Source organism: Meriones unguiculatus, chromosome 15 (genome assembly GCF_030254825.1).
Source record: "Meriones unguiculatus strain TT.TT164.6M chromosome 15, Bangor_MerUng_6.1, whole genome shotgun sequence".
Taxonomy (NCBI): domain Eukaryota; kingdom Metazoa; phylum Chordata; class Mammalia; order Rodentia; family Muridae; genus Meriones; species Meriones unguiculatus.
Genome location: NC_083362.1, coordinates 71,581,018 through 71,607,910, shown reverse-complemented (window position 1 = coordinate 71,607,910; position 26,893 = coordinate 71,581,018). Strand labels below are relative to the sequence as shown.

Below are 26,893 nucleotides of genomic sequence, written 5' to 3'. Positions count from 1 at the left end.
GGCAAACGCTATCTTATTGAGCTTTCACGTGTTGAACCTGGCTCCCCTGCTTTCTTTTCTGTTTATTTTTTGTTCTGTGAGATGGAGCCTTGCTATGTAGTGTAGGCTGGCCTTAAACAGTTTAGTGGCCCTGAACTCATGATGAGCCTCCTGCTTCAGCCCCTCTAGTGTTGGGATTGCAGGTGTGCAATCATATCTGACTCAAAAGCCTCCTGAATGACTTCCAAGGTATCACAAACTTCTGTGAGAAAGCCTGTATATCTTTCTGACATATGTGACAGAGTTAAAAGATCTTGCATGCTACTGACCAGAATTTAGCTGCTTGATGATAAACTCTATCTGGCGGATCATTTCGGCGCTGCCTTCTTTGATGAAGCATCGCAGGATATCCTCCATTCCCTAGGTGCGGTGAAGAGACAGCAAACATTCTGGTGTTAAGATGTGAAGGACTTCTTTTCAGTGGGGTAGAATCATCTAATCCAGAAAGTTTTTTTTTTTTCTTATTTTGAAAAAAGGTTATTTAAAATAAAAATCATCAGCTTGTTAGTAAACATTCACTTTAAAATTCACAGTCAAATTGTTTTCTTCTTGGTTGAGTATCTCAACTTAATTATAACATTATAATACACTTAGAAAAAAACCAAAGAGATCATGTTGCAATGGATGCCCGTACCCCAGCCCTCAGGGTGCACGGACACCACTGCCTTTAGTTCGAGAAACACAGTTTGGGGAGATGACTTCTTTCCCATGTTCCCCTATGTTTATGCCTTCTGAATTTTAGGGTCATTTATGATCTCTGGAAAGCTGAACCACATGTTTTGAACAAATAGAAGCTTTCTTCAAACAATTCTAATTCCTATCTTATCAAAAGAATGATGGAAGGCCCAGGGAGATGGCCTGGGAGGTAAAGGCACTGGCACCACCAGCCTGGTGACCTGAGTAGGACCCCTGGAGCCCAGATGGGGCAGTGCACATCCGTATCCCAGAATTCCTACATGAGACAAAAGGTAGAAACACCAGATGGGGCAGTGCACATCTGTATCCCAGAATTCCTACATGAGACAATACATAGAAACAGGATGGTAAGACAGGCTGGAGTACAAGGGGCAGCAGCAGAAACAAGAGAGAGAGATTTGCCTCAAAGCAAGGTGGAAGAAGAGACCCAACTCGCGAAGAACTGTCTGATGGCCTTTCTATGTGTACATGCTGCCCACCTCCCACATAATTAAAAGCTAAATTTGTGGGGTGTTTTTTGAAACAAGGTCTTACAAGGTAGCCCTGGCTAGCCTGAAATTCACTATGTAGACCAGGCTGGCCTCTATTTCCCAAGTGCTGGGATTAAAGGCATGGGCCACTATGTCTGGCCTATTTAAAATTGTAAAGATAGAATGATAGGGCTGGATTGATGCAAGGCAGTTAAGAGTGCTTACTGTTCTTACAGAAGACCCAGGTTTGCTTGCCAACACCCACATGGCAGCTCACAGCTATCTATAACTCTAGTTCCAGGGGATCTGACACCTTCTGGCTTCCCTGAGCACAAAGCATACAAGTGGCACATGCACATACATGCAGGTACATAGATCCACTCACATAAAGCTAAAAGAAAAACCACACAAAAGGATAGTGACTAGACTGTGACTACAACACAACTCCAGAACTTCCCACTCTAGCTAAGAGACAAAGCAACCGTGGGGGTAAGATACTGACTTGGGCACAGTACAACCCTTCTCTCTTCTCTTTCCCCACAACAGCAGGATGTGTGCATGTCCTGTGCTGGACCAAACAAGGTTTTCTTAGCACAAGGAGGGGAAGCATGTCTAAAACTGACCCCAAAACAGAGCAACTGGAGTCCAGAGAGAATGGCTTACTGTGGATAGACAAAACACTCTAACTGGCCTAACATTTGCCCTTGGATTTATAGTGACATGAATAAATTTAATTAAGTAATTAACTTATGTATTTTAGAGACAAGGTCTCACTATGTAGTCCTGACTGGCTTAGAACTCACTGTATCCCTCCTAAGTGCTGGGATTAGAAGTGTGAGCCATCATGCCTAACTATGGTCTCTTTTTAAATACGCTGGTCTAAAAGCAATTGCTATAACAGAATCAAAGATATTCCATACAGCTTTGATCACATGGAGTTTGGATTATGATTCTGGCTCCCTGAGTCAGGTCCCATGCTACTTTACTCAAATGTCCCAACTTCTCCCAAAGACAAGATGTATCCTTGGTACCACTTCTGGAGAGGCCTGTGTCTGTCAGAAAGACAAGATGCACCCTTGGTACCACTTCTGGAGAGGCCTGTGTCTGTCAGAAATGTCAGGCCTGTGTACGACTGTCTGTAAGACCTGTGCACTTCACTTCTGCAGATTTTACCTAATAAACGGTTTCTAGTCAGTGGATGGCGCAATGGGGTGCTGAGTGCGTGGGGAAATGACACCTGCTGGGTCCGGGAGGGGACTTGCGGTGCAGTTAAGAGAGCACAGCCAAAGCTCTGGAGTAGATGAGGTGCCCCCAGGGCCCAGTAAGAAGCTCCTGAGGGCTGGGCCAGAACCTTAAGAGAATAACAGCATTCCACAGGAGGCAGGGCCAGAAGCCTAGGAAGAGTAAAGCATTAAGGAAGAGTCTGGAAGATGCCAAAGACTGACAGTGTCTGGGAGGCAAGGACAGAATGTTTCAAAGAGGACTGAGACACTGTGGCAATGCATGGGGGGCCAGACAGATATCTAGGCTCCTCCTGTAGTCACAACCTTATGCCTTAGTCCTTGGCTGCCAGAAGGGGCTACACTTTCTCTCTGTGCCTCACACAGTGGCCTCTCCCCACTTCCACCCCACAAGGATGAGTTGGGGATTATTATTAGGAGACAGTTATGTACTAGGTCACAACATGCCAGTAACGACATTGGCTACTGAGCACCTTAGGAACAGCCAGAGACAAAGGACTCCACTCCTTTTCTCCCAGAGGCAACTTTTGGGAGGGTTATCTGCCCGTATCTTTATAGATCATTTGAGCCCAACTGATACTCGTTCTTACGTGTCCGGCTTAGTTAGCGAATGGAAAGCAAACAGCTCTGCCCCTCTGTAGTTAGGGGGACTGTTTGGACACCTCACAGCAAACACTCCAGTGAAAAAGCTCACATTTTTAAAAAACCACCTATAATAGGTAATATTTAATCTAAATTACAGAAATGAGAAGGCATAAAAAATAACAGTATTCTGCTGGGCGTGGTGGCAGATGCCTATAATCCTGGTATTCAGGAGGCCAAGGCAAGAGGCAAGAGGACCAAGGGCTCCAGCCTTCCCTGGGCTAAAGTGAGTCCCTGACTCCAAAAATAAACAATAAAACCTAGTATTTCATAGTGAAAGCAGTAACAGATACATGGGTCCTGGATCTAAGTAAAACTCTTATGTTTCACAGTTTCACATCCCTGCTACATGCAGCCTCAAAATAATTTACATAGTCTATCTATATTACATAGTACACAATGTTTCTCTCTGTGTCTGTCTCTCAATCTGTTGCGGTTTTTGAGACACTCCCACTGTATAGCCCACACTGGCCTCAAGCTCATGATCCTCCTGTTTCTGTGTGCTGAATGCTGTGATCATGCACTACCCTATCTGGCTACACAACATTTTTAACAATTTTGTCATTGAAACAGTTTCATGGTGTAAATTTTCTATCTGTGGTTTCATGTCTGTGCTCAAAACTTTCTGATTTTGGAGTATTTCAGATTCTGTACTTTTTAATTGAGTGGAATTTGTTATTAAATATGCACACCATTGATTCTCTTCTCATGCATAGATTTAAGGTGACACATATGCTTTACAGATCTATTTAACTGTAAATGTGTGTGGCACATGTGCCAACCATGTGTGTGAAAGTGCCCTAAAAGGCTAGAGGATAGTGTTGAAGTTACATGTGGGTATGAGGTGCCCAATGTGTGTGATGGGAACTGAACTTGGACCCTCAAGAACAGCAAATATTCTTTGTTTGTTTGTTTGTTTTCCAAGACAGGGCTTTTCCATATAACTACCCTGGCTGTCCTGCAACTTGCTTTGTAGATTAGCTGGCCTCAAACTCACAGAGATCTGTTTGTCTCTGCCTCCCGTGTGCTGGGATTAAAGGCCTGCACCATCACGCCTGGCAAAGCAAGTATTTTTAACTACTGAGCCATTTCTCTGGCCCCTGTAGTCTGGATTTTTTGTGTTAGGTATGTTTGGCTTGTCCTGACTGAGAAGACAGTATTACAGAGAGGGAAAACAATCTTATATGGCCTGATTCCTCATTGGACTAAAGATTGTGTCAGTGCTGGGATGTGGCTTAGTGGCAGGGTGCTTTCTTAGCCAAAAAAAACCACATCAGTTTCACCCCCGGAAGTGCAGGGAATGGGAGAGGGAGGGAGGAGGGGGAGACAGAGGTCTTACTTTCTGGTGCGACTCGAAGCAGAGGTGCGGAAAGCTCTGGAAGCAAACACAGGATGGGGGCCCCTGGCTGTATGACTCCAAGCAGAGAGGCTTACTGCAAAGTCATCAAGAAAATGGACACAACTACAGGCAGTCCTTCAGGGGCCTGAGAGGGTTAAGTGGGAAAAAGCACCCGCCCCAGTACCAGAAAGAGCAGTGAGCACCCATAGGTGCACCTACTGTGTGTGTTCGTGTACACACGTGCGCACAGTGTGTGTGCAGAAGTCAGAGCATAACTCTCAGGAATTAGCTCTTTCTACCATTCCAGGTTCTGGAATAGAACCCTGGTTGTCAGGCTCAGTGGCAGGTGCCTTTATCCATTGGGCTGTCTTGCCACCCCTAAATACTAGTTTGTTTTAATGTTGAAGGCAATTTAGTTCCGTTGTTGGGTGTGTTAACACAGACGGTTCTTAAATAAATCATATCTTGTTTAACTGTTGATGTGATTTTAGATAAACAACTAGAAGGTTTAGTAATTCTCTTAAAAAAACAAAACAAAACCAATGGGCGAATGTTCTTGCGGTTGCCTGTGTTCTGAGTATGGAAACACATTTAATCCCTTCCCCACAGAATTGAATATGTACATAGCTACTCTGGTTTCACATGTCATCTGGAAGAAGGTCAAAGTTTTAGTGGTTTTGCTGGCTCACTTTAGAAACAACTGTCCTCTCAAAATAAGACTAATCGCCCAGCTACTGTTGCTGCGCCTCAAATATAAGCACAAAGGTAAACAAAGTAAAACTCTACCAACCAGTACTTGAGGTGCAAGGCAGCTTTATAAACTGCCCAGAAATATGTCCAATACCACAAAAATAAGCCTGTTAGAATTTCCCCAACACTGCCTCTTTACCATTTACAACTTAGGGTTCTCCTGAGATTCTGAAAAAAGCACCAGATTCTCCCTTGAGAAAAACCACAAATACATCTTTTACAGACAGTTTCAGGGAGTCTGTAAGCTATATGAAAGCCCTGGAGGAACTGGAGGCAGTCCTCTCCCCACAGCTCTGACTCATGGGGCTGGGAGGAGCCTTTGAACTGCTCAGGGCTCAGACTGGCAGCGATCTCTCTGCCTCAGCCTCCCAGGGACTGAGATTCCGTGTGGGGACCTCTCTGTCCAGCTCAGCACACCCCCTTACCATGGCTCTGGCCTCCTCACGAATGGCTGGGATAGAAAGGATGCTGTACAGGGCTCCGTTCACATATGGCTGTATCTTTAAGGGTAGAAAAAAGACCACAGTCATTTGCAAGTTTTCAAATACTATACCACTCAATTATCAGAAGCCAGACTTAAGAACAGTCTGGCTAATAGGAAGAGCTGGTATCCCCGCCTCCCGTACCCAGAATGCACATGAGACACCTCCATTTGTTTGTGACAGCTGCAACTGAGTCTACACTCAAATCCATTACTCCACCTTCTTCCTGCTGTGTGCTACTACTTAAACTGATGTGATTTCAAGCATCCCGGCCACTCAGATTAGAAACGCAGGGAGTCATTGTGGATTCTACTATTTACTCCCAGTGTTTGCTCTCCAAACGTTATTGCTAAGAGCCCTTGTTTTCCCACATCCCCTGCTACTATCCTTGCTCAGATGTCACTGTCATAACAGAGGATACATTGTCTTTAAAGTAGACCCACTTCTAAAGCTTGCCCTGTGATCCAATTACCATATAGTTGAGCTTTCTGTCTGTTCAATTTGATAAGAGCCTCTTTTTCCACATCCCAAAAATATTAATGTGCAGACAAATAATGTGCTTCTTACTCCTGATGGCTCTGGTTCTCATTTTTCAAGACCAGCACTATCTAACACAGGATGCATCTGTGTAACCTTTTATTACTGCAGCCAACACTATTCCAGCTTCTGAAATACACATATGCATTTGCATGCTTGCTTTGTTTCTTTTTCTTTCTTTCCTTTCTTTCTTCTTTCTTTCTTCCTTTCCTTTCTTTTTTTTTTTTTTTTTTTTTTTTTTGAGACAGGCTTGCTTCACTGTTATAATAGCACTGATGATGACCTTGAACTTCTGTCTCTCCTAACTCCACTTCCCAAGTCCTAGGTCACAGGCATGAGACTCCAGGCCTGATTTATGTGGCACTGGATTAAAAGGCAGGGCTCTATGCATGTTACATGAGGACTCCATTGTTATTAAGCAAATACACCGGCAACAGCCGATCACATGAACTGGCTCATTTGGTCTAATCTATTTGCATTCCATTAAGTCACAGGAATAATGTGATTCCCACAGCTCACCTGCCTGAGTCTCAGCAATCAAGCCAGGACTGAAGTAGCGAAAAAACCCGCTGGCTTTCACACATAAAAGACCCAACCGAACTGAAACAGCCATGTCTAATGTCTGCCTGCTGAAGCTGCCAGTGTCAGTCAGTAGATGAAGCTCTGAGAATGTAGCTGCATGTGAAATGAACTGGACCAGTGCTGCCCACTTGAAATGGGAACAGATGCATGGCAACCTAGTGCTCCTCTTGACCTAAGGTTCCTGCCAATCATGCCTGCTGAAGGATGCCCTGTGGCTGATCTGTCAAAACAGGTCTCATTGTGGGTGAGGCTTCAACTGCAGGTGCAAAGGGATGCCATTACCCCAACACTCTGGAGGCTGAGACAAGAAAATCGCAAGTTTGAGGCCAGCCTGGGAAGGTCAAGCTATACAGAGGGCTCTGGCGAGGCTGTGCTACTGAGAGATGCCAGTATGCCTTTTTGTAAAAAGCAAGTGAAAGATGAATACCTGTGCCTATTAGTTTTTGTTATTTTGTTTCCTATTTTAAAATGCCTGGAAAACACCACCAGCTGGTAATAGGGCCATTTTGGACAGCAACCCTAGCCCTGCATATGCTGTGAGCTGGCAGCCATGAGCCACATGCTCCACGGAAGCTCAGTGCAAGGTTCGTGGCCAAGTGTGGAGCCGTCACAGAGGACGACTGTGGCCGTGGAGCCCTGAGCTACCAGAGGCCTGCCCACGAGGATTAAGACATGTACCAGGGCGTGGTGCAAGCCGGGAGCACTGCAGCAGTGAGTCTTAGAACAGGAGGCCCAGGAAGCAGAAAGGTCCCCAAGTACCAGGGGACTGCCGTCAACCGAATAGCTCTATGCAAGTTAAGTTCACACAAACATGGCACCAGAACTACTGTAAAGGCACATGTGTCCACAGACAGACATTAAACAATAGAGGAGCTAGGAGTAAGAACCCAGACAGGACAGATGATAACAGTAAGTGATGTTGGGAAAGAAACCTGGCTAGATCAGTGGGGGCAGGGCACCATAAAGTGAGGCATGAAATGTTGGAAACTATACAATTGCTTACAAAAATGGCCAGCAAGGGAGGAGTCGGGAAGATGGCTCAGTGGGTAAGATGCTGCTATGCAGACAGAACGCCCTGAATGCAGATCATAGTACCAATGTAGAAGCTGGGCAGGTACCCATAATCCCAGCACTGGGGAGGCAGAGGCTGGGGATCCTTACGGCTGCAGGACTAGCAGAACAGGAGAGCTCTAGGCTCCCTGCTCCCACAGATCTGGCCTTAATAAATCAAGTGGAGAGCATCAAGGAAGACATCTAACATCAAAATCAGGCCTTCATGGACACCCACACACACCTGTACTCACACACATAAACTCATGCATGTATGCAAGCATGCACGCAGAGGACCCTCAAATCCAGGAAGGAGCACATGTTAAATGTAGCAGCTGCCCAAAGCCAGCCCCTTGCCTGTGAGGTCACAAGCACCAAGGTCACCATTACAGTCCCCCAGTCCACCCAGGGGCCAGCAGCCTGAATACCTCATGGTTTTCATGGCCAAGGAGATCCGAAAGAACCTTCAGCACGACACCTGCCACCTTCGCACACATGTTCTTTCCTGTGGAAACAGGTAACACACATATAACAGGTGAGCACAAACCATGCTGAGTGGTGTGACTCTGAGTTAGTCACTTAGGCACTCTGAACCTCAGTTCTCTCTTTAAAGCAGATCGTGTCGGTGGTGGTGTAATGTATTTACAAATGCCATACACAATAGATCTGGTATGAAGAGATTTATTGTATGGAGTTGAGGATAGAGCAAGAGAGAAAGAAAGGGGGAGAGAGACAGAGACAGAGAGAGACAGAGAGAGAGATGGGGGTGGCGCCACAGACACAGGGAAGGGAGAGAAACTGAAGCAGACAGGCATAGTGACTGGTAGATCCTTTATATCTGGGGCGTCTCCCACACACCTGGTGGTGCGGGTGATGACATCAGGTTGCTAGGCAACCTAGAGGCAGGTGGGGTTGGTGGCGTGTACTATTAATCCAGGGAGGCAGAGGCAGGAGGGTCTCTGTGAGCTCCAGGCCAGCCTGGTCTACATAGGGAGCTCTAGAACAGCCAGGGCTACATAGAAAGACCCACTCTCAAATAAACAAACAAACAAAAATAGATTATTAGCATCTGCTCCAAATGGAGGTACACAATTAAATAAGCCCAAGAACCCAGAAGCTGGTGGTAGCCATGACGACAGTCAGAGTATTATGTGCTATGTGGGCATTCTTTATCACCAAGCACATCACCAAACAGCAAGCAAGCTAAAAGTCAGGAAAGGTAAGCTGGGGCTTTCACACAGGCTATTCCGGGGGCAGGAAAACGAGCGGCAGCTGCTTACTCAGTGAACAGCACACATGTGGCTCAGAGCACGAAGCCCTGTAGGTGAAGAACAGCTGTCAGGCAGCTGAGCCAGCGGCTTCTCGATTCTCGTCTCCCTTTCTCACAGACCCTAGGGCATAGAGGCAGTCCAGCTGGACGTGCATCTTCTAAGACATCTCACATGGCGGGTGAGCTTTGTGCCTGCCAGTCAAGCATTCTACCAACTGAGGAACATTCCCAATAGGTGAGAAGCAGCTTGCAGTTCCCATGTGAGCCTTCATCTCCAGGAGATGGAAAATAATGAGCAGGGAGCATGATTTAATGTCACTGCTCTTGCCATTAGCTTAATCCCAGAGAATACTGGGAACACACTTCTTTGTCTTCAGTGGCAGGGATCATAACTCTTAACTTCCTATGCTTGAAAAATGCAACAAAGATGAAAGAACATGTGAATGGATTACTCTCCTCTTCAGAGGGCACTGTATACATTTAAAACTGTATATATATTCTTTCCAAGGTTAACTTGGTATCTGACTATCTTCATACCTAGCTGGAAATGCTTTACTCACCCCGTCTTAAATTTTTCACGAGGGAGACAGAAAGCAAGTCGTCCTGGGCTCACTGGAAATGCAGATTTGTGGGCAGCCCTGCCCATCCATCCTCCATGGAAGGACGTGTGTGCGGGTGTGTGCATACGTGGAGGACTGGGGGCGAAGATACCTGCACTGCGGAGACAGAGGTTCATGAGCAAAGCCACAGAGTATTCCAGCGTGTAGTCAGACAGGCAGTCGGGGTCCTTCAGAAGGTCAATCAGCCAGAAGATGAGGCCATCTCGAATCATGGCCGTCTGCAACGGGCGCCTAAGAGGAAGCAACCTTATCAGATCAATTAACTAGCAAGGGACTCTCCACGGAAGAGTGTTCCTCAGTGCAAATGGGGATCAAATACAGCTATGAACAGACTGTGGGGAAAATCTATCATTAAGCCCATTCAATTGGGACGACAAAAATTCTTTACCTTTTAAGGACATAATAGTTTAAAGAAAGATCAGTATCTAAAATTAGCAGACTGCTACTTCAAATCCATAAATGTTATCGATAGCTTTGGCTTATTTGACCCAGGCAACAGGCCACAGAAATAGTACTTTGAAAAAACAAGATCAATTGTGGGGCTCCTCTTACATGGAATCATGTACAAGACAGGCAGAGCTATAGAAGGGATATGGGGGGCTGCCCAGGGTTGGGGATGGAATGAAGAGTGACAATTAGTGTGAGTTTTCTTCTGTAGTGGAAGAAATGCTCTCAAATTAGGACTGGAGAAGCGGCTCAGTGGGGAAGTACACCTGCAGCCAAGCCTGATGACCTGAGTTTGACCTCTGCAACCCACAATGTGGAAGGACAGAACTGATCCCTACAAATCGTTCTCTGACCTCCACAACACACAAACATAAATAAACAAATGGGAAGTATGTTCCACAGTTAGGCTGTGATGGCTGCAGACCTCTGCAAATCTGTGAAAACCAGGCTTGTCCATTTCTGATGGTGACTTGAGGCTGAAGAAAAGGCTCAGCAGTTAAAGGTACTTGTTGCTTTTGCAGAAGATCTAGGTTCAGTTCTCAGCACCTACATCATGGCTCAGAACCATACATAACCCCTGTTATAGGGGATCAGATGTCCTCCTCTGACCTCTAACGTATGGCACCAGGCACAAACATGTTGCATGTACATACAAGCACAACACTCATATGCATACAATAAAATGATTTTATTTTGGAAATAAGGTCCCACTCTGTAGCTAGCACTGGCTGGCAGGGACTCTCTATGTAGACCATGCCGGCCTCAAACTCACAGAGATCTGCCTGCCTCTGCCTCTCCCCCCACACCCTGAGATTAAAGGCAGGTACTACCATACCTAGCTAAGAAGATACTAGATCTGGTTCAAAAGCATATGAAGGGCTGGAGAGATGGCTCAGTGGTTGAGCGCACCTGCTGCTCTTCCAGAGGACCTGGGTTTAGTTTCTAGCAACTACATGGTAGCTCACAGCCATCTGTAACTCCGGTTCCAGGGAGGCAACACCCTCTTTAGCCTCCAAGGGCACCAGGCATGCACATAGTACACACACATATATACAGGCAAAACACTCATATACCATGAGTCTGAAAATAAATGTTTAAGAAAAAAAAAGCCCATGACTTTTAAGTTCTAATGTAGCAGCGGAATGATGACGGTACACACCTTTGGTCCCAGCACTAGCCAGGCAGAGGCAGGCAGATCTCTGTGAGTTCAAGGCCAGCTTGGTTTACAGAGCGAGCTCTAGGACAGCCAGGGCTACACAGAGAAATCCTGCCTCAGAAAAAAAAAAAAAAAAAAAAAAGAGAAAGTTCTACTGTAGCATTTCTGAGTCATGCCAGGTCTAGACCAAGATTCTGGGTGGTTTTCTGGGATGTGCACCAGGAGCCCAGGTTCCTTCCCACGGAGCTCCTTGTCACACTGGATGTAAGGGAAATTACTTTACTTTGTGTGTTCACCCCTAAGCCAAGCGTCTGGCTGGCACTAATGACTGGCTAGGGGAAGGCAGTGGTACATTCACTGTAATGTCTTCCTCTGTCCCCAGCAGCCTTGAATGGCAGAGCTTAGATTAGAGAGAAGTTTCCAGCTCTAGCTTGAAAGTCATCTAACCTCTCCCCTAAGTGTCAGCAGAAGGACATCACCTGCATCCTAAGATGTATTGAGAATTAGATATGATGGCAACAACAACATACAAATACAACAACAACACACACACACTCCAGCCCGAGCTCATAGGCAGAGACTGACCGATGGCATGGGCCTCACCTGAGGCTGAATTTCTGCAAGGCCCCGAGGACATTCTCACGAGTGATGACATCCTTGTCTTCCTCCTTCAGCCTTCCCTCCAGCATCCGCAGCACCTTTGTGTTTTGGGCAAGGTAGAGGCGACCTAATAATATGCCAGAGGTGAAAATGGGAAAGACGTAAAGAATTAACCTGTTGTGCACGAAGGCTGCTTTCTAGCAAAGATCTGCATAAGATACAATACAAAGTTCTAGAAGAAATTATTGAAGTGTATTTTTCTGAGCCAGGTGGGGTGGTACTCTAATCTCAGTACTAGGGAGCCATGGCAGGACCGCAAGTTCACGGCCAGGCTAGTACAGGGGATCCTGTCTCAGAACAGTTTACTTCATCAGTGACCTAGCCAATAAGAAGCCTTTCTTCCTGTGAGCCGAGCATGAGCCAGTGTCACAGTCTGTGACATCCTGACCCTGAAGGCCCTGAAGGAGAGAAGAGTAATGGAGCCACGCTGTGAGCCCCTTGGCCTTCAAAGGACAGGCAGGCAAGAACTCTTCTGCCCGCCCCCCCCCCCCCGTTCCTTTCGGACGTCTCGGGGCCCCATGGGGGTGCAGCCCTGTCTGGGACACCTTAGTAAGTATGAGGTCCCACTAACCTTTTGTAGATTTCAGCATTGACAGGTTATTTTTAAACAGGGTTAGGACATAAATTGTTCTCAGTGCGTGCGCTGACTTACCTTTGTCAACTGAACAGAATAATAAACTTGCTATTCATAACCTTAAAACTCTATTTAAATTAAAAATACCGCAAATGGGGCGGGGTGTGATGGTGCATACTGCCAGCACTAGGGAGGCAGAAGCAGGCAGATCTCTGTGAGTTCGAGGCCAGCCTGGCCTACAGAGCGAGTTCTAGGACAGCCAGGGCTACTCAGAGAAACCCTGTCTCAAAAAAAAACAAAAACAAAACCCAAACAAATAAGAATGTAAGCAAAGCTGTATATGAGATGTACGTTTGTGAACGTGGGCGTATGGATACGCCTGGAAGTCACAGAACAGTCTTTGGAGGTCAGTTCTTTCCTCCACCTTAAAGGAGGTGAAGCAGTGTCTCTCTTGCTGCCCTGCCATGGTGCTGTCCCACAAACAATTCTGTCTCAGCCTCCCATCTCACCCTAGAAACGCTGGGATCCACATTTGACTTGTTAGTTGGTTGTAGGGATCCGGTCATTAGGTATACACAAGAGCTTTTACTAGATAAGCCGTTTAATCTACCCCGATAATGGCCTTTTGGAAAACTGACTTTTAATTCAGTTACAACATGTTATTATTTCTGAAATTTTCAGATCCTTTAAAGTCCATAAGAAATGGTGCAGTGCTTGCTAGAAAATGTTTTACTTGCTTCACCAAACTTATTTTGGAAGTAGGAATTATAGAAAAAGTATTACCTAATATGCAGTTAAAAACAATTTAAATAAGAGTTATAAGATTTTATGTATTATAAAATAAACTCTAAAGGCAAGAAAATTTGCTCTGAGGGAAACTCGGGCATAAGAACCAATTTTCACAAGATATATTAGAAGAACAGAGATAAAATGAAGAGACTAAGGCTACTTTCAGCAACACTGGAAAACACTCATTTTACAGGGACGTCAGGCTCCTTTGCCAGGCTGCTCTGCTTAGAGGAAAACGTGTTCTCACCTTCGGCAAGGGACGCCATGGCATTGATGAGCCTGGCCATGTACTGCCGCACAGCATCGCTCTTGGAGTGCAGCAGCTGCAGCGCGCTCCGCTGAGGGAACAATCAGGGAGGTTAGGAGGCGGGGAAGACAGAACCCTCCCCTCTGCCTGCTTTTCCCCTCTGTAACGGGGAAACAGGTTACAGTGGCTACAGTCACACACTTCACCTGCGACTCCTGCTTTCCAAACAGTACCTGATGAGACTTGGCAAAGGGAAGCCGTCCCGACTTCTAGATTGAGTGGATTAAGTACTCTAAGCCTCTAGAACAGCAGGGCACATGTGGCTGCTGCTGCTGGCTTTCCAGGTGAGGAAACACACATTTAAGTGAGCCCTCTCCAAACATGACAGGACTACAGTAAATGGATTTCTTCTTAAAGACACCAATTTTGAAGAGTTGACTGAACGCCATGAGAAATGTCAACAGCATAGCTCTGGAAAGATGATGCAGACTCTGAGGTCAGTCACAAGGCAGTACTGGGCAAGGACAAATCCCCTGACTTCTACCACTTATTCTTCAAAAGACTGAAAAACTAGGGACAAAGCAGGGATGATACAGACAGACAAACAGAAGATGGGAAAAAAGGTTAGACTGCACTGTGCTGCCTTCTGGCACAGGAACACAGAGGCAGGATTATCATGAGAGGGTAACACAGTGTCTCAGCATTGGGGCACACCAGGTTCACACGAGCAGGGAGTTACCAAAATGCAGAGGGGAAGCCATAGTGACGGTGCGTGCCTGTCACCCAGCACGGACAGGCATAGGCAGGACAATCTCAAGTTTGAGGTCAGCCCAGACTATAGGAAGACACACTCAAAAACCAGTGGCTGTGAGGCTGGACAGCTGGCTCAACAGTTAGAGCACTTGCTGCTCTTGCAGAAGACCTGGGTTGGGTTCTAACACCCATATGCCAGCTATCAACCATGAGCAACCTCAGTTCCAGGGGCTCCAATGCCCTCTTCTAACCTCCTCAGACACTGCATACACATGGTACATATACATACAGGCGGCAAACAATCTTACACACACACATACACAAGTCTTAAAAAGCAGTGGCTGGAATGTAACTTACAGGTAGAGTATTCAGAACACTGTGTCAGAACAGAGGAGGACGGGGAGGAAGAGGGAAAGAAAGAAGCTGGAAAGAGCATCAATCAGGAGAGAAGAACAAGGAAAAGCTGGCAGGAGTTTGGGGCACCAAGACTCTGGGTTGGTTGCTCTGTAGCAGATATGGAGGGCTGAGCCAGGACGGGTGAAAGGCTAATGCCATCCCTTAGATGCCAGCTGTTTTTGTGTCATCTTTATTTACGCACGTTTTCACTGCAGCATAACAATATCAAGAACTTACATCTCACCAGGTACAGCCGGAAGAGTGTTCATGGTGAACATGCAGTTAACAGCTAACCAGGTCCAGAGGGACATTTCCATAGCCCAGGGGCCTTTCCAGGACACCCCTCAAACAATTATCTCAAAGCTTCTAACAGACATTAACTCTTAACCTTGGTTTTGTTTTTTGTTTTCAAACCAAGAGCTTAGAAAAACCTTCCCCGCTTTGAACCATGTCATGTATCATGTTACCACAGGAAACAGCAGAGACACCTCCCTGATACTGAGTTCCTACCACATTTTTCTCCTGATTGATGAAAACATTGCTTGGGGGGGCCTCATGGGATTGGAACAGTGTCCTATACATGATCATCCGACCTTGACATCAGTGGACAGGCAGCCACAATAGTATTTAACCTTGGATTTGCTTTCTCTTTTTTCTGTTTGTATATGCACATATATGTGGGGGTGGGGGTGCAAATGCATGCATGTGGAGCCCAGAAGTGTCTTTGTCAATCACTCTCCAGATTATTTTTTGAGACAGGGTCTTTCATGGAGCCTGGGGTCACTGATTTGGGTGGACTAGCTGGCCAACAAGCCCCAGGGATCCTTTGTCTCTGCCTCCCCTGCACTGGGATCACAGTGTGGCAGCACCCAGGCAGTTTGCCAGCCTTCTTTTTAACTCAGGTGGGGGGAGTCCATGCTATGTTGCATTTTACCACTGAGCCATCTCCCCAGTCCAAACTTTGCTCGTTGTTTAAAAAAAAAAATGTGACCAGCAAAAATAAAATATTTTCTTAGAGGAAACACTGGTGCCTGGTTATTCTGAGTCTCACAAAGTGTGTGGGGTTTAGTTTTAATTGTCAACTTGTCACACTCTAAATCACCTGGGAAGATAGACTCAATGGGTGGCTGTCAGACCAGGCTGGCCTGTGTGAATGCCTGTGGGGATCATCTTAATTGATGTGGAAGACCCATTTTAATTATGGGCAGGCCCAGTTCCTCACAGGTCCCTAGGCTGTGTGAGAGTGAAGAAACAGCTAAGCACAGCATGCACCCATTTTCCTCTGCTTGACCATGGCTGTGACCAGCTGCTTCACATTGCTGCCGCCCTGACTTGTTGCCAAAGATGGACGTGTGAGCTAGAGCAAACTTTCTCCCCCGAGCTGGTTCTGTCACAGCATTTACCACAGCAACAGAAATGAAACTAGGTTATAGCATTATACTTCAACTCTGAGCCTCTATTTACTCACTTGCAAAAGAGAAGTTATGCCCATGTTACAAGGTGGTGTAAGCCCAGCCAAGATGTCTTATGAAGAGGCACATACTGAACGCTCTGTACATAGTAGTGTCTGGATGTCAGAATTCTTCCTTTCCCCTCCTCACTGGAGTTACAATGGCTTCTCCTGAGTTATACCTAAATTACTATTAATACCTGGCTTTACAGTAGCTAAGATAGCCTAGGCTGCACACTTATTTCCTGTGTGCAAATCTGGGCATGACTGTAAAACATTACCCATCTGTCCCCAGTAAATTTAGTTACTTAATATTTACAAGACAGAACAGAGTCAGGGCATTTCTGTTGAATGTGCATTTTTTTCTCAAAGCTTTTGAGCTTTGTGAACTAAAGTTCTCAGAAGAGGTTATGTATCCAAAAGCTGCGAGGCTGCTTGACTTCTGCTGGCTGCAGCTTCACACACGTAAGACATCCTGTATACCACACTTTAAAAAGAACAAAACTCCCAATGTGGTCAGCCCAGACTCTTGTCTGCATTTGGACAAACTTGACCTTGTGCTGATGAGTCCCACATCCTGCTTTTGCATCCTACAGTGTGGATCCACCATGACCCTACAAAGTGTCCTCAGAAGATCAGCTCCTAAGGACTAGAAATAGACCAGGTGACTTAAAGGCCAAATACAAAGCTAGGAGTCATGGAATGCTGCCCACAGTCAAGGCTAAACTGGAGACTTAGATGCAAGAATCCCAGGAGCCCAGGAGTTTGAGACCTTCTGGGGCAACATACCAAAACCCCATTTTAAAAAAAGTGATAGTTCAGGTAGGGTGCTCAGAAGATCCTGCCGCTATGAGGATCTTTGTGCAATCAACCTTTGGGAAGAGGGGACATTTTCTTCAGCAAGACTAGGGTGGCTGTGTTCTTGCCGGTTACCCTAACTAAACTCATCAGTCCATAGAAAACAAAAGAGCCAAAATACAGGGCAGTTCGCCTCGCCTTTTGTCCACGCACACTGCTGCAGGACAGCAGGCACCCAGCTGGCCTTTCAGTCCTACCAGAGGCCTTGTTTCCTGGGACTGCCTCTTGACCTTGACCACCAACATCCCCAGAGGGGATGAGAAAGAGCACTAAGTGTGACTGGGAGTCTCTTCCTAGGCGGTGTCACTGAGCAAGGTTTCTGCTTGCCAAAGGACAAAAGCAGACTCTACATTCAGTGTACACACACACACACACACACACACACCACAGAAGCTACAAGAGAAAGGGGACACTATTAGCAGAGGACTCAGGATGGGTACACTCACTGTACAGCAGTGCTATCCACACACCAAAGATGGAAACAACCTAAAGCCCACTGACTGATGAACAGACAAAACGGTGGGCTAGCCACAGAGCAGGATGATAGGCACTCTTTTTTTTTTTTTTTTTTTTGCTGTAGTTTTTTTTTTAATTTTTATTATTAGTTACATTTTATTAACTCTGCATCCTAGCTGTATCCCACTCCCTCATTCCCTCCCATTCCCTCCCTCATCTCCTCCCTGCCCCTTTCCAAGTCCACTGATTGGGGAGGATCTCCTCCCCTTTCATCTGACCCTGTTTTATCAGGTCTCTTCAGGACTGGCTGCAAAGTCCGATATTCACTCTTAAGAACAAGAAATTCTGGCTTATATCACAACATGTGAGAGTTAAGGACACTGGCTGAGATGAGACCGCTAGCAGAACATCAAACACCGCCCACTTCCACTCATACGAGGCACTGAGCTAGTTCAAGTTAAGGGGATAGAATGTAGACTAATCTGCTGGATGCCAAGGCTTGGGAATAAAAAGTTGCTCTTTAATGGGACAGAAATTCAGTTTTGCAAAGGATTATAACGGAGATGGATGATGGAGAGGAGAGTACAACATTATCAATGCATTATTTTTATATAAATTTGATTTGTGTGTGCGCCACATATGTGCAGGTACACTCAGAGGCCAGAAGTGGTCATCAGATCTGGAGGGGCAGACAGCTGTCATCTGCCTCACATGGCTGTTAGGAAGCAAACTCAGGTCCTCTGGAAGAGCAGAGACATTCTCAGCTGCTGGGTCACTTCTCCGGGATAGTATAAATGTTTTTAATGCCACTAAAATATATACTTTAAAATGGACAAAATAGGGCTGGAGAGATGGCTCAGGGGTTAAGAGCACTGGCCATTCTTCTAAAGGTCCTGAGTCAATTCCCAGCAACCACATGGCGGTTCACAACCATCTAGAATGAGATCCGTGCCTCATTCTGCCCTTCACATGTACAGGCAGACAGAATCATGTATAAGTAATAAATAAATCTTTTAAAATAATATAAAATGGAGAAAATGGAGGCTGGAGAAAAGGCTCAGCAGTTAGGACAAAGGTTCGGTTCCCAGCACCAGCCTTACCTTCAATTCCAGCACTCTCTTCTGGTGTCGATGGGCACCAGCCATGTATACTATGCAATTCCATACACATAGGTAAAACATTCATACATGCAAAATAAAAATAAATACATTTTTTTAAAAAAGTGGATTAGGCCAGGGAGTGATGGGATATGCCTTTAATCTTAGCACTTGGGAGGCAGAGGCAGGTGGGTCTCTGTGAGTTCGAGGCTAGCCTGGTCTACAGAGTGTATTCCAGTACAGCCAAGGCTATACAGCAAAACCCTATCTGGAAAAACAAACAAAAAATAAAACAACAAATAAAAATGGGTTAGATAGCATGGTGGTGCTCACCTTTAATCTCAGAGCTCTGGAGACAGGGGCAGGTGGGCCTCTCTGAGGCCAGCCTGGTCTACATAATTTACAGGTCAGCCAGGGCTACAAAGACCCTGTCTGAAACACAAGAACAACCTACCCCACTTCCAAAAAGGAATAAAAGGGTAATTTTCATTTTCATATCATTAGTACTATACTGTAACTTTTAAAAGTTGGAATAGTGGGCTGGAGAGATGGCCCAGAGGTTAAGAGCACTGGCTCTTCTTCCAAAGGTCCTCAGTAACCACATGGTGGCTCATAGCCATCTATAATGAGATCTGGTGCCCTCCCCTGGCCTACAGGCACAAATACAGGCAAAATACTATAAAAAAATATTAAAAAACAAACAGTTGGGGTAGTGGCTATTTTGCTTTTTTTTATTTTTTTTTTTTTTGAGACAAGATGGATATAGCCCTGACTATCTTGGACTCACTATGTAGATTTTTGCCTCCTGAGTCGTATGATTAATGGTACACTTGGCTTGGTGACTATTTCTTTATAAAAGGAAAGAGGTTGTAACCTAGAAACTTCTAATGTGCTGGAAGCTCTTATTTCTTATACTTTTGGTTGTGAGCCTAACATTTAACACTAAGCCATCTTTCCAGTCCGAGTTAACATTTTCTTTCTTTCTTTCTCTTCTTTCCCTTCTTTCTTTCTTTCTTTCTTTCTTTCTTTCTTTCTTTCTTTCTTTCTTTCTTTCTTTCTTTCTTTCTTCCTTTCTTCCTTTCTTCCTTTCTTCCTTTCTTCCTTTCTTTCTTTCTTTCTTTCTTTCTTTCTTTCTTTCTTTCTTTCTTTCTTGTTTTGTTTCATCTGTTTGTTTTTTGAGACAGGGTTTCTCTGTGTAGCCCTGGCTGAACTCACTCTGATCAGGCTGGCCTCGAACTCACAGAGATGTGCCGGCCTCTGCCTCCTGAGCACTTCGATAGAAGGTGTGCACCACCACCACCTATTGTAAAATCTTAATGAGACCCTCAGGTTGACCCTAAACTTTGAGGCCCACTAAGGGAGAAATAATTAGCCAGCCAGCTCAGTTTCCCTCTGAACAGGCCAGTCCACTTGGCAGTCATGGCGGCCTAACATTGGCGTCACCAAGGAGCTGTCCTACCCTGCAGGTTCTCCGGTATCTTGAGAGAACTCTAGATCACTCCTTCTTAAAAGAAATGAACCAGGGCTGGGGATGAGCTCGGTTTCAAGGTCTTCTTCAGAAAATCTGAAGCCAGCCTGAAGTGCGTGAGACCCTAACACAAACACCACCACCAAAACAAAACAACTAAACAAATAATATAAAGGACTTGAAGGAATTACATTCTTCGTGGGTACAAAGACTTAGCACTTTGACAAAAACCACTATTGCAACACACTGAGTGTGGATTCTGAAAATGTAGAACACTCCATGAGAGAGGAGGGAAGAGAGGAGGGGGGAAGAGGGGAAAGGGAAAACTAATAGAAAAGAGCTGCAGAGAGGCCATCTGGCTTGTTTGGGAATCTTCCTCCAGGATGGAAGAGCAGGTCAAGAGGTAAACACAGACGGTAAGCAGCTGATTAGCAAAACTGTGTAATGTCAGCACACTGACAATATCTACAGAAATCAAAGCCTTGCAAAGTCTGCTGAGTCTGTTAAGGTCCTTCCCTAGCATGGAAGGCCCTGGCTGCCTCTTACCAACCTGGTTGTGGCTGTGACAATCCAGGAGGTCATTGCTGATGTAGGCTTGCAAGACTGTCTCCCTCTGCTCTCCAGGATGAGATGTAGTCAAGCGCTGCAAAGAAAAAACAAGTAACAAACTGCTACAGAGGAAGAGCCAGGCCCTGAAAGGTGAACAATGGTCAACCCCGAAGGGCAGAAGGTGTGAGTGTGAGTGTGTGAGTGTGTTTGTGTGTGTGTGTAGTGCGGTCTAACTTAGAGATGGTCACCCTGCAGGACTGAGGAGGTGTGTGTGTGTAGTGTGGTCTGGCTCAGAGAGTGGGGTCCGGGCTACAATGACCCTATAGTATAATACAGTATGAGCAATGGAATGGGGAGGCATGCCTTTGCTGATTATCTGGAGAAAGTGCAGTTTTCCCTATAAAGGGAGGCCCTGTCTCAGCAAAAGGCCCAAAAGGGAGTGTATGGACTGAGCCCGTGTCGGGTGGCAAACTCAGGCAAGCAGGGCGAGTGTGGGAACGTGAGCAGACACAAGCAAACCAGGGCTGGGGCAGCCCTTAAAGATCACCCATGCTGCCTGCCCACCCTGGTTAACTGGACCCTATAGACCAGAGCAAGGATCGCAGGGTTCTCCCCCTGGGCACCAAGCATTCCTCATAGTTTCCCATGAGGCACAGTCCAGGATGCACTGGGAGATGCTAGGCAGCAGTGAGGGCAAAGGCGGTGAAACTGCTCAAGGAATCCTGACCCCAGAGTTCTCTGAAATACAGGGTCTGCCAAGGAGCTGACACACTACACGAGGGTGAGTTAAGACGGACTGGTTGGCTGAGAGCCCTGGGCACCTCACAACTCTTTCACGGGACCAGAAGGGACATGGTTATTTTCATGCTGACATTAAGATGGGTTCTCAGGCTCCTGGTCAGTTTCTCAGACTGTGTGAGCACGGCACTGGTAAGTCTAACACAAAAGCAGGTTCAGAGAAACCACGGCCCTCAGAGGCAGATGGTGGGAGATAGTGACAAAGCGGCACAACAGTGCCGCTCCTCTCACTCGCTCGGTTTGCTGCTTGGGAAACGGCTGTTGCTATTTATGCTAACACGCCATTTATCTACTTTACAGGGAAGGGTACATATTTAAGTTTTCTGTTCTAATTTTCTAATACTATAAATACTGTTAAGATCAGATTCTTATAAGCAAAACTCCTTGGGGGACCTCAATAATTTTTGAGACTGTAGAGGAGTCTGGAATGCTTGAAAACAGACCCAGGCTGCAACTGGTCAACCTAGACTGAGGAGGAATGGGAAATCAGATGAGGCCTGTAAGCGTTTGTCCTGAGGCCTACCCGTGTGGCACCAGTCAGTGTCTGTACCCAGGGTCTCTGGAGTTGTGACTGGCTGGGCTTGGCTACATAGTCTAACTAACCTGCGGGCCCCAAGCTGAATGCAGCACCTGAGCAGGCAGGGCTAGAGCACCACCTTAGACATGAAGCAACGGCAAGTGACACCAGCGCAGGGTGCTGTCAAATTAGGCAAGGCCTACATCAGGCGCTGATTTAACAGCTGGGGTAGGAGTAGGGCCTCCCTATGTAGCTGTGGCTGGCCTAGATGCCACTGTGTAGACCCTCCACTTACAGAACTCTCCCTACCCCTGAGAGTTGGGAATGAAGGCTGGAGTGGCTTTTGACCTCAGGTCTTGGTGGTGACAGGCAACAGGAAGAGATTTTTAGCAGAGGGGTTGCAAGATACCAGCCAAGTTACCAGGTAGCCAGCCAAGAAAAGCAGTGCTGGAGTGTTCTCTGTGTTTTGTTTTTAACTTTACGGGAAAGGTACCTACCCAGCGCAGAGCTTGCAACAAGAAGGCTTTCAAGCGGTCACTCCCCCAAATCAAATCCTTCTTCAGTTTCTCATAATCCAGGGAGGGCAGTAATGGGACATCCTTCAACTTCCTACTCAGCAGCGCAAGTTCAAAGAGAAGGAAAAGGGCAAAGGGACATTTATTACGTCTCCTGAGCGTCAGGATACCTGCTCAGACTCAAGAAACCCCGCAGTGGCCCAACTGCCACCCAACCATGGCTCCCAAAACACACTGGAGCCTTCCACTCAGAACACCAGTGTCCAGGCCCCCACCCAGACTCAGCCAGCCCAGCCTTGCATGTAATGCTGGGTGGATTTCATGGAGTCTAAATTTACTACTTCTTAGATTTCCAGGCATGCAAATTTTCTATAATAAGCATGAATTACTTACATAATAAGAAAAAATTACATACTAGGTTTTGTTTCAGTTTCTATGTTCGAACAGGGTCTCACTGTGTGGCCTGGGCTGACCCTCCCACCTCAGCCTCCTGAGGGCAGTGATTACAGGCTGTGTCACCTAAGTCCAACTCCCCCAAACCAGGCTGACTTTTCGACTTTGCTAAGTGCACAGGGCTTTGTAAAATAGAACACTGGGAATTCTTGGGGAGACTGGAGACGTGGCTCAGTAGTTAAGGTACCTGCTGCTCTTGCAGAGGACCCAGGTTCCATTCCCAGCACCAAAATGGCAGCTCAAAACCATTTGTAACTCCAATTTCAGGGGACTATGTAGTAGGAATTCTAGTAGAATTATTGTAGCTAGGGTAAACAATAGAATGAAATAGTTGTTTTTCACTGTATCTAGGGTATACATCAGAATGAATAGTTGTTTTCTAAAAGTACTCTGACCTTGAAGAAATCATTGTAGAAAACAGTGATTGTTTTCTGTTATCTATGAGTTGTTTTTCTGAAGGAGCTTTACTGCCTTTGCATGACTTTGGTCACAAGTCACACCTGTCATACCTGAAATGTCTTGCATTACTGAGTATTTCGAGCAGTACACAAAAGGACTAAAGTTGCAGGGGCATGATGTTTTCCTTTGGGAAACATATAGATTAGATGAGGGGCTTTGGTATGAGAACCTTGTTTTATCTAAAAACAATTCTAGTTTAACAATCAATAGCTATGCCTTTGCTGGCTGTTGGGAGGTTCAGTCCAGGCAGGCTGGACCTCCCTGCTCCCTCAGAGCCTGATTACTTTCTGGAGTGATTATCACCCTTTCTTAGATGAAGGATGACAATGAAGGATGAAGGATGTCTGGAGGATTGGTCACCCTTTCTTAGATGAATAGGCATAACACAGACCACTGACAGGACCCAATGGCCTCTTCCTGCCTCTGAAAGCACTGTATGCATATGGTGTACACACAGGTAAGCTGGAACACACACACACACACTCAAAAATAAGTACATTTTCAAAAGAGAATTTTTAAAAAAAATTTTTAAATAGTTTTTTTTTTTTTACATCTCAAGATTATTATAACAAGCTGGGTACGGTGGCTAATACTTATAACTTCAGAATTTGGAGGCTGAAGCAGGAGGATTACGAAAAGTTTGAGGCTAGCCTGGACTACATCATAAGTTCCAGGCCGGCCTGGACTATACAATTAAAAAAAAATTTTTTTTTAATTTAAAGTGTAATGCCAGGCAGTGGTGGCGCATGCCAGCACTCGGGAGGCAGAGGCAGGCTGTGAGTTCAGAACAGCCAAGGCTAAAAACAGAGAAACCTGTCTCAAAAATAAATAAATCAATGAATAAAATTTAAAGTATAAACAGGTCCTTGTTCTCAAGAAGAATACTGTAACTGTAAAATCCAGTCTGGTCCTATGGAGCTGGGCCTCCTCCGGCGGGAAGGGAGACGGAGGGCTCTCTGTGGGCTGTGCACACTGGCGGGGACGGAGGATTTTCCCACTGACCAAGAAATTGGGTCATGCCTCCTCCTGTGTCCTCTCAACGTCCGTCACAAGCCCACCCCTTGTTTTTGGTAGGTGAGCCTACGCTTACATCACTGAGAATGCTGGCAAACACGCTGAGAGCTTACTGTGTAGTGAACTGGTACAGTCCCCACGCCACACAACAGCCCCCTCACAACAGGCCTGCAGTACAGTCACACCACTCTTCCCACTCTTCAGGGAAAGAAGCTGAGGCACACAGCACAGTAAGCGGTCCAAGTACCACAGCTGGGGGCAGAGGCGGGATTTGAACCAGGCTAGCTGTGCTTGGGAGAATCACACTCTACTGCCGGTAAGTGGCAGCTGAGAACATAGTGCCAGGACCATGGGAGAACCAGGCAGGGGATCAGGCAGGTTGTAGCCACCTCTGGTTCTGAGTCATCTTACACACCACATGCTGGCTTAGAGGTTAACCAGAACCTGCCTATTCTAGTCCTCGAGTCCGAGTTTAAGCTTCCCACTTCCTCGCTGCTGCAACAGAGCTGATGAGGTGCAAGTGTCACATGCTCTGTGGTGACAGCCTAACTCAGTTGGGTAGGCAAGGCAGACCCCCTGAGGATTGGTCACAGTGTCAGCCAGCAGAAGACACAGGACTTAAGACACTGCAGTGCCTGCTAACTGTGGAATGGTGGGGAATGTGGTATTCTAGAGAATAGCACGGGAATAAGTCAACAGTTTTTTGCTATTTCATGCTACCTTTCAAGAATCAATGTTGAAGATAATTCTAGTTTAGTATAATTTATAATTACTGGTATTTCCTTTCATATCCACATGTAGTTGGATATTTAGTGAGGCTATCTTGAATTCCAGTTTTACACAGAGCTATGAATAGGGAGCTGGAGAGGCGGCTCCATGAATAAGGCCATTGGCTGCTTTTCCAGAAAGCCTTGGCTTGGTTCCCAGCCCCCACATGGTGTCTCACAATGCTGCGTAACTCCAGTTCCAGGGTATCTAATGCCCTCTTCTGGCTTCTGCAGGCACCAGGCATGCATTGATGTACAGACAGACAGACAGGCAAAACACCCATACCCATAAAATGAAAGTAAATAAAATTCTAGAACACAATTAATAAAAACTGCTAAGAATGATTACTTACTCAGGAACCAAGGAGGCTCGCAACATGGTTGAGGCCTGAGGGAGGAGAGGAGCAAACAGGCCATGTTAAGCACTGTCAGCAATGCATCAACCCGGGCCCCTTCTAACATCACATGAGCAGCCATTTGCAAAAGCGTTTAGTGTCTTCCAAAGGCATATATGATTTGAGAGCCAGCCTAAGCTTACTGTGAAGGAATTCACCACCATGCCCATTCTCAAGCAACTGCCTTTGACCTATTGAGACTCTGAGGTCAAACTCTATGAAGAATAGTGGGATCTCCTATCCAGACCTAGAGCTGACTAATCATAGACACCATGAAGAACAAAAGCAGAGTCAATTTTGACATTTTATCCCCCTAAGAAGATATTTCTCTTTAAGTACAAAGTAATGTCATTTTGTGCCAAGCCAAGTACCCCATTCCACAGGTACCCTAAAGAAAAAATTTACCGTTCCCTCTCACCTCACCCTTCACCCTTTGTGCAGGCCGGCTCAGCACCTCCTTTACGGACAGTCACGCTGCCCCATATAGCTCGTGTGTGTATGCATGTGTACAGCATCAGGTTTTGTCACTGTGTGCACGGCCGCATTAAATATGAGGAATGGAGAGGAACAGACAAATCCAACAGGAGGCATGTATGTGACAACGCAAACCAAATAGAAAAGAAAACTGAGACGTTAAGAAACTTGAGTAAAGCCAGGTGGTAGTGGGGGTGCACATCTTTAATCCCAGAGGCAAGGCAATCTCTGAGTTCGAGGCCAGCCTGGTCTACAGAGCAAGTTCCAAAACAGCCAGGGCTACACAGAGAAACCCTGTCTCAAAAAACAAACAAAAAAAAATTGAGTATGGCCTGAATTGGTAGTGGGAATTCCTATGGATTCTATTTGTGGGTTTTATTCGTCTCTTAAATCTCTCTGGTAGATGTGAATTGTTTATTATTTATTTCTTTATATTGGTGAGGCAGTGTTTGGAACTACCTTAAAAAAAACCAGGGGAAGAGAGGGTGGGCATGGCTAGACGGCAGAGGGTTTGCCTAGCACCCTCAGTCTGCAAAGAAAAGGAAAAAAAAAAAAAAGAACAGGGCAGAATAAAACAGACCCACAGAGAAAACTAAGCAGAGGAAAGAAAGGAGGCAAGTCTTTCAAATGCCACCAATTCCTGAAGCCAGCAAGAGACACAGATTCTTTCCTTTGGGAGTTTCTGAAAATACGTCACTTTCATGTCCCAGCACTGGGCATCCGAGATACCCTGTCAGCACTTGATGAAAAAGTGAAGACTAACTCGAGTCGTTCCAGAGCCCCCACTGATACCAAGGACATGGTCTTGCCAGTGACCCAGTACTGACAGCTTCCCTCTGCCAAGTTTGCAGACCACAGATTCCAGATTCAAACTCCATTTCTT

The 26,893-nt window shown here is 45.9% G+C and overlaps 1 protein-coding gene across 3 annotated transcripts in view; it reads right to left on the bottom strand.

Moving 5' to 3' along the window:
• The window catches only part of Armc9 (armadillo repeat containing 9), a 128,622-nt gene that overhangs the window by 70,378 nt on the left and 31,351 nt on the right, over positions 1 to 26,893 (bottom strand). For all 3 annotated transcript variants that reach the window (XM_060368775.1, XM_060368773.1, XM_021649741.2), the window contains exons 10-18: positions 25,495 to 25,529; positions 22,431 to 22,542; positions 20,620 to 20,712; positions 13,592 to 13,682; positions 11,925 to 12,048; positions 9,810 to 9,949; positions 8,257 to 8,333; positions 5,603 to 5,677; positions 309 to 399 (exon numbers count right to left, since the gene is read on the bottom strand). In XM_060368775.1, coding sequence (XP_060224758.1) covers positions 309 to 399; positions 5,603 to 5,677; positions 8,257 to 8,333; positions 9,810 to 9,949; positions 11,925 to 12,048; positions 13,592 to 13,682; positions 20,620 to 20,712; positions 22,431 to 22,542; positions 25,495 to 25,529 — 838 coding nt within the window. The remainder of the gene's footprint in view (positions 1 to 308; positions 400 to 5,602; positions 5,678 to 8,256; positions 8,334 to 9,809; positions 9,950 to 11,924; positions 12,049 to 13,591; positions 13,683 to 20,619; positions 20,713 to 22,430; positions 22,543 to 25,494; positions 25,530 to 26,893) is intronic.